Below are 13,507 nucleotides of genomic sequence, written 5' to 3' on the forward strand. Positions count from 1 at the left end.
TCGGGAAGTGGCCTGGCTGGGGGTTCCAAGCTGGGAAAGGAGGCTCAGATGGGAGCTTGGGGAGGAATTCTTTCCTGGGAGGATGGGGAGGGCCTGGCGCTGCTTATTGCCTTTTTTTCCCCTTTTTTTATCCTCTTTTTCCCCCTTTTTTTATCCTCTTTTCCCCCCTTTTTTATCCTCTTTTCCTCCCTTTTTTATCCCCTTTTCCTCCCTTTTTTAATCCTCTTTTCCCCCCTTTTTAATCTTCATTTCCCCCCCTTTTTCTCCATATTTTTCCTGCCTTTTTATCCTTTTTTCCCACCTTTCCCCCACCTTTTTTCCCTTGCCTTTTCCCCCACCTTTCCCCTTTCCTTTTCCTATTTTTTCCTACCTTTTTTCCCTTGCCTTTTCCTCTGCCTTTCCCCTACCTTTCCCCTTTCCTTTTCCTATTTTTTCCTACCTTTTTTCCCCTCCTTTCCCCCCCTTTTTTTCCTGCCCCTTCTCCCCCATTTTTTCCCTTTTTCCCCCCTTTTCCCTTCCCCTCCAAGCCAGCCCCATCTCCCCAGGCTCTGCTCCCCACTCCGTCCCCACTCCCCATCCCCTTCCCTGGGGATGAATCCCACAATTCCCATCCCCTGGAATTTTTAAACCTCCTCTGCATTTTAAAAAAAACCCAAAGAAAGGGAAAGAGCAGCGCTGGGAAGTGCAGGAGAGACTCAGACTCTTCAGAAAAATGATGAATCCCTTTAGATACCGGCAGGAGAGGAGGAGAATCCTTTTCCTTTTGATTTCCTGGGATTTATGGGATTTATCTGGTGCTGGGGTGGGAGAGCAGGAGAATCCTTTTCCTTTTGATTTATGGGATTTATGGGATTTATCTGGTGCTGGGGTGGGAGAGCAGGAGAATCCCTTTCCTTTTGATTTCCCGGGATTTATCTGGTGCTGGGTTTGCAGCTCCAGAGTCTCCAGGCAGTCAAAGGCAAACGCGTGGGAATTGAAGTGTAAATGAGGGGTTGGATTTTGGGATTCCTCTTTTCCCTCATTCCCTGGGTCAGGCTCTGGTTCTGACATGTGGGGTGCCCTGGGGGGGGGGCACTGGGAGGGGGCACTGGGAGGCACTGGGAGGCACTGGGGGGCACTGGGGCAGGGAGCACCTCAAGGAATGGGTGGAGCTGTCCCGGGGAAGGGGGAAATTGGATTTTAGGGAAAGGGTTTGGGGTCCCCTGGGTGTGTGTCCCTGTGCCCATTGGGATGTCCATGTCCCCTGTGTGTGTCCCTGTGCCCATGGGATGCCCCTGTGCCTGCAGGGTGCCAGAGGGATGCTGTGTGGGTTTGGTGACCCCTATGTGTGTGTGTCCCTGTGCCCACACGTGTCCCTGTGCCCACAGAGTGACAAGGGATGCTCTGTGGCTTTGGGGCCACGTGTCCCCATGCCCATGGGATGTCCCTGTGCCCATTGGGATGTCCCTGTGCCCGCAGGGTGCCGGGGCATGCTCTGTGGCTTTGGGGCCATGTGTCCCTGTGCCCATTGGGGTGTCCCTGTGCCCATTGGGATGTCCCTGTGCCCGCAGGGTGCCGGGGCATGCTCTGTGGCTTTGGGGCCCATGTCCTCATGCCCATGGGATGTCCCTGTGCCCACACCCTCTGCCCACACGTGTCCCTGTACCCATGGGGTGTCCCTGTGCCCACATCCTGTGCCCACACGTGTCCCTGTGCCCGCAGGGTGCCGGGGCATGCTCTGTGGCTTTGGGGCCATGTGTCCCTGTGCCCATGGGATGTCCCTGTGCCCACACGTGTCCCTGTGCCCGCAGGGTGCCGGGGCATGCTCTGTGGCTTTGGGGCCCTGTGTCCCTGTGCCCACTCGTGTCCCTGTGCCCGCAGGGTGCCGGGGCATGCTGTATGGGTTTTGTGCCCCCCATGTGTGTGTGTCCCTGTGCCCACTCGTGTCCCTGTGCCCGCAGGGTGCCGGGGCATGCTCTGTGGCTTCGGGGCCGTGTGCGAGCGCAGCCCCTCGGAGCCGGGCCAGGCCTCGTGCGTGTGCAGGAAGGGTCCCTGTGCCCCCGTGGTGGCCCCGGTGTGCGGCTCCGACCACTCCACCTACAGCAACGAGTGCGAGCTGGACCGGGCGCAGTGCAACCAGCAGAGGAGGATCAAGGTGGTCAGCAAGGGACCCTGCGGTGAGTGGGGGGCCCTGGCGTGGCCCCAGGGCGGGCGGGGGCACCTCGGGTGTGGCTGGAGGGGTGGGGACGGCGCTGGGGGCGCGGCGGGGATCGGCAGCGCTGCCCTGGGGTCAGCAGAGAGGGAGAAGGGGGAGAAACGGTGGGGAAATGGTGGAGAAATGGTGGGAAGATGGTGGGGAAAATGATGGAGAAGTGGTGGGGGAAATGATGGAGAAACGGTGGGAAAATGATGGAATAATAGTGGAAAAATGGGGAAAATGGTGGGGAAATGGTGGAGAAATTATGGGGAAAATGGGGGGGGAAATGGTGGAGAAATGGTGGGAAAGTGGTGGAGAAATGGTGGGAAAATGATGGAGAAATGGAGGGGGAAATGGTGGGAAAATGATGGGGAAATGGTGGAGAAATTATGGGGGAAATGGTGGGTGGTGGGGGAAATGATGGAGAAACGGTGGGAAAATGATGGAATAATAGTGGAAAAATGGGGAAAATGGTGGGGAAATGGTGGAGAAATTATGGGGGAAATGGTGGCGAAATGGTGGGGAAAATGGTGGAGAAATGGTGGGAAAATGGAGAAATGGTGGGGGAAATGGTGGAGAAATGGTGGGAAAATGGTGGGAAAATGGTGGGGGAAATGGTGGAGAAATGGTGGAGAAATGATGGAGAAATGGAGGGGGAAATGGTGGGAAAATGGTGGAGAAATCGTGGGGGAATGGTGGAGAAATGATGGCCACAGGCTGGGCCAGGGACACCAAAGGCTGGGAAGGGACCCCAGCAAACTATGAGGAGGAAAAACGATGGAAAATTATCCATTACTGCTGGACTGGGGCTTTGGGAGGGATGGATTTGGGGGATATTGGGATAGATTTGGGTCATTCTGTGAAAGGAACGGGACACCCTGTGCCATGCTCTCACCCGTGCCGTGCTCTCAGCCGTGTCCCCCTCTGTCCCTCAGGCTCCAAAGATCCACTGAAGCTCTGGAAAATTATCCAGTGCTGCTGGACTGGGGCTTTTAGAGGGATGGATTTGGGGGATATTGGGATAGATTTCAGTTATTCCACGAGAGGAACAGGGCACCGTGTGCCAGGCTCTCACCTGTGCTCTGTCCCTTCCTTGTCCCTCAGGCTCCAAGGATCTACTGAAGCTCTGGAAAATTATCCAGTGCTGCTGGATTGGGGCTTTTAGAGGGATGGGTTTGGGGGATACTGGGATATATTGAAGTTACTCCATGAGAGGAACAAGACACCCCGTGCCGCGCTGTCACCCGTGCCGCGCTCTCAGCCGTGTCCCCTCTCTGCCCCCCAGGCTCCAAGGACCCCTGCGCGGAGGTGACCTGCAGCTTTGGCAGCACGTGTGTCCCCTCCCCTGACGGCCAGGTGGCCAAGTGCGTGTGTCCCTCGTCGTGCAGCGGCGTCCCCGAGAGCCCCGTGTGCGGCAGCGACGGCCGCGACTACCGCAGCCAGTGCCACCTCAACAAGCACGCCTGCGACAAGCAGGAGAACGTCTTCAAGAAGTTCGACGGCCCCTGCGGTGAGGAGGGCGTGATCCGGGCAGGGGGTGACCCCTTGGGGCACAGAGGAAGATTTGGGGGGCTTTTGGGGCCCCCAAATGGAAGGAGCAGAGCCTGGGAAGCCCCAGTTTGGGCAGGGAGTGACCTCAGGCAGGGAGTGACCGTACCAAAGGACAGGGAGTGACTCCTTGGGACACAAAGAAGATTTGGGGGCTTTTGGGGTAATGCAGGGAAGAAACAGAACCTGGGAAGCCCCAATTTGGGCAGGGAGTGACTCCTTGGGACACAAAGAAGATTTGGGGGCTCTTGGGGCTGTGCTGGGACAGAGCAGAACCTGGGAAGCCCCTTTTGGGCAGGGGGTGACCTCGGGCAGGGGGTGACCTCGGGCAGGGAGTGACCTCGGGCAGGGAGTGGCCGTGCCAGAGGGCAGCAGGTGACTCCCACCCCACCCCACCCGGCTGCCCAGACCCGTGCCAGGCCGTGCCGAGCGAGCCGGGCCGCGTGTGCCGGGTGAACCCGCGGACGCGGCGGGCGGAGCTGCTGCCCCGGCCCGAGGGCTGTCCCCCGGGCAGGGACCCGGCCTGCGGCGACGACGGCGTCACCTACGACAGCGAGTGCGCCATGGCGCGCGCCGGCGCCATCCGGGGCATGGACATCCAGAAGGTGCGCTCGGGGCAGTGCCAGCCGCAGGGTGAGTGCCCTCCTCCTCTTCCTCCTCTTCCTCCTCTTCCTCCTCTTCCTCCTCTTCCTCCTCTTCCTCCTCTTCCTCCTCTTCCTCCTCTTCCTCCTCTTCCTCCTCTTCCTCCTCTTCCTCCTCTTCCTCCTCTTCCTCCTCTTCCTCCTCTTCCTCCTCTTCCTCCTCTTCCTCCTCTTCCTCCTCTTCCTCCTCTTCCTCCTCTTCCTCCTCTTCCTCCTCTTCCTCCTCCTCCTCCTCTTCCTCCTCCTCCTCCATGAAAACCCCCACTGGAGCCCCGCTGTGCCCTGTCCCCGCAGACAAGTGCCAGGAGGAGTGCAGGTTCAACGCGGTGTGCCTGAACCGGCGCGGGGCCGCGCGCTGCTCCTGCGAGCGCATCGCCTGCGACGGCGCCTTCCGGCCCCTGTGCGGCCGCGACGGCCGCACCTACGGCAGCGAGTGCCAGCGGCGCCGCGCCGAGTGCCTGCAGCAGCAGCACATCCCCGCCCGCCACAGCGGGCCCTGCGGTGAGCCCGCCGGGGGGCACGGCAGCTGGGGATGGTGGTCCCATAGGGGTGGTGTCATGTAGGGGTGGTGGTCACCAAGTTGTCCCATAGGGGTGGTGGTCCCCAAGTTGTCCCACAGGGATGGTGGTCCCCAGATTGTCCCACGGGGATGCTGTCATGTAGAGATGGTGGTCCCCAAGTTGTCCTGCAGGGGTGGTGTCATGTAGGGATGGTGATCTCCAAGTTCTCCTGTAGGGATGCTGTCATGTAGGGGTGGTGGTCCCCAAGTTGTCCCATAGGGGTGGTGGTCTCCAAATTGTTCTGTAAGGGTGGTGGTCCCCAAACTGTCCAGCAGGGATGCTGTCCTGTAAGGGTGGTGGTCCCTAAGTTGTCCCGTAAGGGTGGTATCATGTGGCGGTGGTGGGTCCCAAGTTGTCTCACAGGGATGGTGTCATGTGGGGATGGTGGTCCCCAAGCTGTCCTGTAGGGATGGTGGTCCCCAAATTGTCCTGTGGGGATGGTGTCACGTAGAGATGGTGGTCCCCAAGTTGTCCCGTAGGAGTGGTGTCACGTAAGGATGGTGGGTCGCAATTTGTACCACAGGGGGGGTGGTCTCCAAATTGTCCTGCAGGGGTGGTGGTCCCACCTGTCCTGCAGGGATGGTGGGCCTCAAGTTGTCCTGTGGGGATGGTGTCATGTAAGAGTGGTGGGCCCCAAGTTGTCCCATAGAGGTGGTGGTCCTCAAACTGTACCACGGGGGTAGTGGTCCCCAAGTTGTCCTGCAGGGGTGGTGTCATGTAGGGATGGTGATCTCCAAGTTCTCCTGTAGGGATGCTGTCGTGTAGGGGTGGTGGTCCCCAAGTTGTCCCACAGGGATAGTGTAATGTGGGGGTTGTGGGCCCCAAATTGTCCTGCAGGGATAGTGGTCTCTAAGTTGCTCCATGGGGATGCTGTCCTATGGGAATGTTGGTCCGTCCTGTCTTGTAGGGTTGGTGGTCCCCAAGTTGTCCCACGGTGATGGTGGTCCCCAGGTTGTCCTTGTAGGGATGGTGGTCCCCAAGTTGTCCTGTGGGGATGGTGTCCCACGGGGATGCTGGACCCCAAACTGCCCCATGGAGGTGTCAGTCCCCAAACTGTCCCATGGGGATGCTGCACCCCAAACTGCCCCATGGAGGTGTCAGTCCCCAAGGCTGCAGTGGCCGGCTGCGGGGCTGCAGTGACAGGCTGCGGGGCTGCAGTGGCCGGCTGCGGGGCTGCAGTGACAAGCTGCAAGGCTGCAGTGACAAGCTGCAAGGCTGCAGCGGGTGCCCAGCAGGGGCTCAGCCCGCAGTGCAGCACCTGGGACGTCCCTGGCCCGTGTTTCTGTCCCTCCAGCAGCCCTGCTGTGTGCCCGTCCCGCTGTCCTGCTCCTGTCTCTGTCTGCCGTGTGACACGGGGGACACCCGTCCGTGTTTGAGCCAAGTGTCTGTGCCCTCCTGCTGCTCTCTGTCCCTCCCCACCACGCTGCCTTCAATCCATGCCCATCCATTGCTCCACCCGGGGTAGTGCCAGTCTCCAAAGCCCTTCCATGCTCTCCTTTCCATGCCTGCCTGCTTGTCTCCGCCGGGAGCTCTTCCCTCTGTGCCCTGTCTGCAGCTCTCACCGTGTCTTTGTCTCGTCTCTAGGAGAAGCTCCCCAGTGGACCTTGCTCAGGAGGATGGGCTAGGATGGGGCTTTGGATCCTTAGGATGCTGGCAGTGCCCAGGTGTAAGGCTCTCCCCCGGGGAGTGGAGGAGGTTCAAGCAGCCCCTGCGCTGATTTGGATGGGTTATAAGTTGTTCATTTTGGCTCAGTTTGGGTTTTTCCCACCTCTGGAACTGCTATCCTGTTCTTTTAAGCTGATGTTTGATCAGGTTGAGCCTCCTGAAGTGCTTGGCAATCAGAATCCCACGCTGGGGATGTGTTTTATTGGCTTTGTGCTCCTGCTGGAGGTTTTCGAGGCTGCCAGACCCAGCTGCTGGAAAGGAATTTGTCAGGCTCCCAAAATCCCACTCAGAATAATCACAGCTGTTATTTTTAAGCATCCATTTCTCCGTGTTCCTGGTGGGGGAATGGCTGGGAGTCAATTCCCCAAGTTTTCCCTGTGGGAAGGGCTGTGATCCCATGGTGGGGGGGGATTTTTTGCAGCCCTGGCTCCCTGGGTTCTCTTCAAACCTTCCCCTGTGCCTCCTTGAGAGGCTGAAAATTCCCAGATTTCTGGGATGAGCAGGGAGTTCACGCTGCTCTGAGCGTCAGCCACGCCTCATTTCCACCGTGTTCCGTGGCAAAAGGCCAGGAGCAGCAGGATGAGGCCCTGGTGCACCTGCCATTCCTCTCTCCACCTCCCTCTCCCGGATTTCAGCTCCCTCCAGCTCCCCTCCCTCCTGCCCAGCACACATCTGCTTCCAGGAGCTGCGTCCTGCTGGGACAGGAGCAAAACACGGGGGAATGAATCGAAACCAGGGCTCTGTCTGCCAGAACTGGGGGTGCAGAGTGCCTGTGACAGCTCCAGGCAGCCCTGGAGCCCGTCCCCACGAGGTGTGAGCAGATTTTTTTTAGCCCTGTCAGCTCTGGAAAGGAGAAGGAGAAGCTCTGAGCTCAGAGCTGGGGAGCTCATCCCTGCCTGGGAGCTGTGGGAATGCAGAGCTGGGGAAGGGCTTGGCAGCATTTTAACCCCTCACAAGCACCTGCCCGACAAACCCCGAGCTCTCCTGCCTCTTCCAGCAGCCAGGCCAGGGAGGCAAAGCCAAACAAAACCATCCAAGCCATTAAAAGAGAAGAAAGTGATTAGAAGAACAATTGGAAAATACACCACACAGCAATTTCTATTTTGCAGCTAGCTGTTAAGAGCTCGCTTGTTTGTTTGTTTGTTTTCAGCTCAGGTCCTCATTCAAAAACAAGTTTTGCAATTTCAGTTGGTAAAATAACAATTCTTTATAAGCATTCATCATCAAATTTCGTGGTTTGAATCCTTCTGGGTGCTGCAGCTGAGAAAGAAGGGATGGGATGAGGCTGAGCTGGCCAGGAGCGAAGGAAAGAAGGAGGGAAGGTGTCTGTAGCTGCATCTGTCTTTTCCTCTCTCTGCTGTCCTCTCTTTCTCTCTCTCTCTCTTTCCTGTTTCGTCTGTGTCTTGTGTTTTACAGTGTTGCCTGTGTGGAGGAAGGAATTCTGTCCTGGCACCACCCTCCTGCACCTCTGCTGGGAGCTCGCCTGTGCCCCTCCTCCGTGGCCAGGGCCTCTCCTGGCTCCTCTCACTGCTCCCACCTGTCTCTAGCTTGGCCTGAGAGCCCCCAGGATGGAGAGCTTGCCCCGGGGTTAGTCCCATCCCTGGCCCCAAACCCTGCTGCAGTGGAAATTGCTCTTGCCCGGTGCTCGCTGTGCCCTCCAGGCAAAGGAGAGTGGGAGCAGAGGTGGGTGCTGGAGCCCGCCGCTCCTCAGCCAGCCCCCCCGGGCTGCTGCACAGCTCTGCACTGCTCCTGGTTGATTTTTCCCTCTCCTTCTGCTCCCAGTTAACCCCCCCGGCTTCCCCAGCTCCTCCTGCCTGGAGCTCTGCCCCAGCTGTGCTGCCCCAGCTGTGCTGCCCCAGCTGTGCTGCCCCAGCTGTGCCGCCCCAGCTGTGCCGTGTGTCCTGCCTGTCCCCTGTCCTAGCCCAGGGCTGCGAGCTCCCCAGGGCTCCCAGCTCGCTCTGCCAGGCTCAGAGGAGCAGAATTCCAATTCTGCTCTTCCCTGGGAATATTTCCCAGTGGAATCAACGTCTCTGTGTGGGGGGGATGGAGTTATGGGACAAAAAAGGGAAACAAACACAGGGGCAGCGCCCCAGGGAGCAATTCCTGGTCCTTGGGAAGAGCTCAGAGCTGCAGGGAGGCTGGGGACAGAGCTGGAGTCGTGTCCTTGTGCCTGAGCTGAAGCTGGGGACAGAGCTGTGTCCTTGTGCCTCAAGTTGGGGACAGAGCTGTGTCCTTGTGCCTGAGCTGACCCCTCCCCTGTTCCTTTGCAGACCCTTGGCCCTAGGCTGGGACTAGGTAGGAGGATCCTGATCCAGGCCCTTCCTGGCCGCCTGGCACAGGTGTGCCACACAGGTGCCACCACTGTGCTGGTGGCAGGGGAGGTGCCCAGGGCCACTGCAGAGGGACCTTCCCCAGCTCTGCCTCCTGCCTGTGCTGTGTCTGCTCTTGCTCCATCTCCTCCAGGCTGCACTGTCTGTCCCCGCCTGTGTCCTTGTCCTGTGTCCTTGTCCTTGTCACCGTGGTGTCCTTTCCTTGTCCCAGAGGGTCACTGGGCAGGGCTGGCCCTGTCCCCAGCAGCATGGCCACTCCTTCCTCAGGGTGCTGGGGGGATTCTTGGTTGGAGCTGGGGTGATCCCCTGGGATGTCCCTGCCAGCAGGGAGTGGGACATCCCTCAGGGGAGGTGGCACTGCTGGGCTGGCCTGGGCATCCACAGGGAATTCCCTTCCCGACCCTGGGCTGAGGGAAGGCCACGGGATGTCCCCATCCTGCCCCACAGCAGCTCCCGGGGAAGAGGAGGGAGGAGGATGGGGTTGGGGGTGAGCAGCGTGGTGGAACCAGGTGTGTCCTCCCCAGGCAGCTCCTCCTGGGAGCCCCGGGAGCTTTTGGGGAGCAGTGTGGATCCCAGGGAAAGCAGTTTTTCAGGGAGCAGTGTGATCCTGATGGTGTGGATCCCAGGGAAAGGAGCTTTTCAGGGAGCAGTGTGGATCCCAGGGAAGGGAGGTTTTTGGGGACCTATGTGAATCCCAGGGAAGGGAGCTTTTTGGGGTGCAGTGTGGATCCCAGGGAAAGGAGCTTTTTGGGGGGCAGTGTGGATCCCAGGGAAAGCAGTTTTTCAGGGAGCAGTGTGATCCTGGTGATGTGGATCCCAGGGAAGGGAGGTTTTTGGGGAGCAGTGTGATCCTGATAGTGTGGATCCCAGGGAAGGGAGCATTTTGGGGAGCAGTGTGATTCCCAGGGAAGGGAGGTTTTTGGGGAGCAGTGTGCATCCCACGGAAGGGAGGTTTTTGGGGAGCAGTGTGGATCCCACGGAAGGGAGGTTTCAGGGAGCTCTCCCTGTGGAAGGTTCTGCCAGTGCTGCTCCCGTGCGCGGGCAGGGGACAGGGTGGCAATGCTGTTCCCGTTCCCTGCCATCCCTCACCTCTGCCACGCATGGGGGCCGTGCCGGGCCGGGCATGGCGGGCTGGCACGGAGGGCACAGAGCCCAGCAGCTCTGCCCGTTCACCCCTCCCCGTGCCAGCGTCCCCGAGCCACCCGCGCCTGTCCCTGTCCCCTCGCAGACCTGGGCGCGCCCAGCCCCTGCCTGAGCGTGGAGTGCTCCTTCGGGGCCACGTGCGTGGTGAAGAACCAGCAGGCCGTGTGCGAGTGCCAGCAGCAGTGCCAGGGCCGCTACGACCCCGTGTGCGGCACCGACCAGCGCACCTACGGCAACCCCTGCGAGCTGCACGCCATGGCCTGCCTGCTGCAGAGGGACATCGGCCTGCGCCACAAGGGGCCCTGCGGTGAGACACGGGGCTGTGGTCTCAAAAGGGACCTTGGGATCAGGGACAAGGGGTCCTGAAGTGAGATATGGGGCTGGGGGGTGGCTGTGGTGATGGTGGTGGCTGTGGCCTCAAAAGGGACATTGGGGTCAGGGACAAGAGGCTCTGCAGTGAGACATGGCTGGGGGGTGGCTGTGTCCTCAAAAGGGACCTTGGGGTCAGGGACAAGGGGCCCTGAAGTGAGATTTGGGCTGGGATTGTGCTGGTGGTGCCTGTGGCCTCAAAAGGGACATTGGGGTCAGGGACAAGGAGCCCTGCGGTGAGATATGGGGCTGGGGGGTGGCTGTGGCCTCAGGAGGGACATTGGGATCAGGGATAAGGGGTCTTGTGGTGAGATTTGGGCTGGGATTGTGCTGGTGGTGGTGGTGGTGGCTGTGGCCTCAGGAGGGACATTGGGATCAGGGACAAGGGGCCCTGAAGTGAGATTTGGGCTGGGATTGTGCTGGTGGTGGTGGTGGTGGCTGTGGCCTCAAAAGGGACATTGGGGTCAGGGACAAGAGGCCCTGTGGTGAGACACCAGCCTGGGGTTGAGGGCGGGTGTCTGTGTCCTCAAAAGGGACATTGGGGTCAGGGACAAGGAGCCCTGCGGTGAGATATGGGGCTGGGGGGTGGCTGTGGCTCAAAAGGGACATCAGGGCTCTGATGTGAGGTTTGGGCTGGGATTGTGCTGGTGGTGGTGGTGGCCTCAGAAGGGACATTGGGGTCAGGGACAAGGGGTCTTGTGGTGAGATTTGGGCTGGGGTTGTGCTGGTGGTGATGGTGGTGGCTGTGTCCTCAAAAGGGACATCAGGGCTCTGAATGTGAGATTTGGGGTGGGATTGTGGTCTTGTTGGCTTGTGTCCTCAAAGGGAAACCAGGGTCAAGCACAAAGGGCCCTGTGGTGAGATTTGGGCTGGGATTGTGGTCATGTTGGTTGTGTCCTCAAAGGGACCCTCAGAAGGGACATTGGGGTCAGGGACAAGGGGTCTTGTGGTGAGATTTGGGCTGAGGTTGTGCTGGTGGTGCTGGTGGTGGCTATGTCCTCAAAAGGGACATCAGGGTTGAAAAACAAGGGGGCCTGATGAGAGATTTGGGCTGGGATTGTGCTGGTGGTGGTGGTGGTAAACCTCCAGACCAGAATAAAATCAGGGCTCTGTGATGTTAGATTTAGCCCTGGGATAGTGCTGGTGGTGATGGCTGTGTCTTCAAAAAAGGACATTGGGGTCAGGGACAAGGAGCTTTGTGGTGAGATTTGGGCTGGGGTTGTGGTGGTGGTGGCTGTGTCCTCAAAAGGGACATCAGGGTTGAAAAACAAGGGGGCCTGATGAGAGATTTGGGCTGGGATTGTGGTCTTGTTGGCTTGTGTCCTCAAAGGGAAACCAGGGTCAAGCACAAAGGGCCCTGTGGTGAGATTTGGGCTGGGATTGTGGTCATGTTGGTTGTGTCCTCAAAGGGACATGTTGGTTGTGTCCTCAAAGGGACAAGGTACCATATGGTGAGATTTGGTGTTTGTTGTTGTTTTGTTGTTCTTGGTGGCCTGTGTCCTTCAGAGGGACACCAGGGTCAAGCACAAGGGGCCCTGTGGTGAGATTTGGGCTGGAGTTGTTGTTTTGGTTTTGTTGTTGTTGTTGGCCTTTGTCCTCAAAAGGGACACCAGGGTGAAGGACAAAGGATGTGATGAGATTCTGGCAGGGGGATTATTTTGTGGTTGTTAAAAGAAAAACCTCCAGGCCAGGATAAAAACCTCCAGGCCAAGATGAAAGCCTCCAGACTGGGATAAAAACCTGGTTGGGATAAAAACCTCCTGGCTGGAATAAAAACCTCCAGGCCAGGATAAAAAACACCAGTCCAGGATAAAAACCTCCAGACCAAGATAAAAACCTCCAGGCCAGAATAAAAACCTCCAGACCAGAATAAAAATCTCCAGTCCAGGATAAAAACCATCAGGCCAGGATAAAAACCAGGATAAAAACCACCAGGCCAAGATAAAAACCTCCAGGCCAGAATAAAAACCTCCAGACCAGAATAAAAATCTCCAGTCCAGGATAAAAACCATCAGGCCAGGATAAAAACCAGGATAAAACCCACCAGGCCAGGATAAAAGCCAGGATAAAAACCAGGATAAAAACCACCAGGCCAGGATAAAAACCAGGATAAAAACCACCAGGCCAAGATAAAAACCTCCAGGCCAGAATAAAAACCTCCAGACCAGAATAAAAATCTCCAGTCCAGGATAAAAACCATCAGGCCAGGATAAAAACCAGGATAAAACCCACCAGGCCAGGATAAAAACCAGGATAAAAACCATCAGGCCAGGATAAAAGCCAGGATAAAAACCACCAGGCCAGGATAAAAACCACCAGGCCAGGATAAAAACCTCCAGACCAGAATAAAAACCAGGATAAAACCCACCAGGCCAGGATAAAAACCAGGATAAAAACCATCAGACCTGGGTAAAAACCAGGATAAAAACCACCAGGCCAGGATAAAAGCCAGGATAAAAATCACCAGGCCAGGATAAAAACCATCAGGCCAGTATAAAAACCAGGATAAAACGCACCAGGCCAGGATAAAAACCAGGATAAAAACCAGGATAAAAACCACCAGGCCAGGATAAAAACCAGGATAAAAACCACCAGGCCAGGATAAAAACCTTCAGACCAGAATAAAAACCAGGATAAAACCCACCAGGCCTGGATAAAAACCAGGATAAAAATCACCAGGCCAGGACAAAAGCCAGGATAAAGACCACCAGTCCAGGATAAAAACCATCAGGCCAGGATAAAAACCAGGATAAAACCCACCAGGCCAGGATAAAAGCCAGGATAAAACCCACCAGGCCTGGATAAAAACCTCCAGAGCAGAATAAAAACCTGGAGGCCAGCAGCAGGAGCCGAGCAGGGGGTTGGTGCCTCCTCCTCCCCCATGCCAAGGCAGCAGCTGCTGTGTGCAAGAGAAAAGCAGGAAAAGCACCTTGGAGCCAAATTCCTGCTGAAATGAGTGGCAGGGAGGGAGGGGAGCTGTTGGGAGGAGAGGATGAATCAGTGAATACCCAGGAGTCAGGGGATGTGCTTGCTGCTGTCTCCTGCGAGGACGGGGAGCTGCTTGGTTTTTTATAC

General features: G+C 57.7%; 1 protein-coding gene across 1 annotated transcript in view; it reads left to right on the top strand.

Moving 5' to 3' along the window:
- The window catches only part of AGRN (agrin), a 90,832-nt gene that overhangs the window by 37,583 nt on the left and 39,742 nt on the right, over positions 1 to 13,507 (top strand). Inside the window, 5 exon segments of the mRNA XM_039727581.1 lie at positions 1,941 to 2,156; positions 3,462 to 3,686; positions 4,133 to 4,357; positions 4,660 to 4,866; positions 10,149 to 10,370. Coding sequence (XP_039583515.1) covers positions 1,941 to 2,156; positions 3,462 to 3,686; positions 4,133 to 4,357; positions 4,660 to 4,866; positions 10,149 to 10,370 — 1,095 coding nt within the window.

The sequence above is a fragment of the Passer montanus genome, unplaced genomic scaffold (genome assembly GCF_014805655.1).
Source record: "Passer montanus isolate IOZ18808 unplaced genomic scaffold, ASM1480565v1 scaffold62, whole genome shotgun sequence".
Classification (NCBI taxonomy): Eukaryota; Metazoa; Chordata; class Aves; order Passeriformes; family Passeridae; genus Passer; species Passer montanus.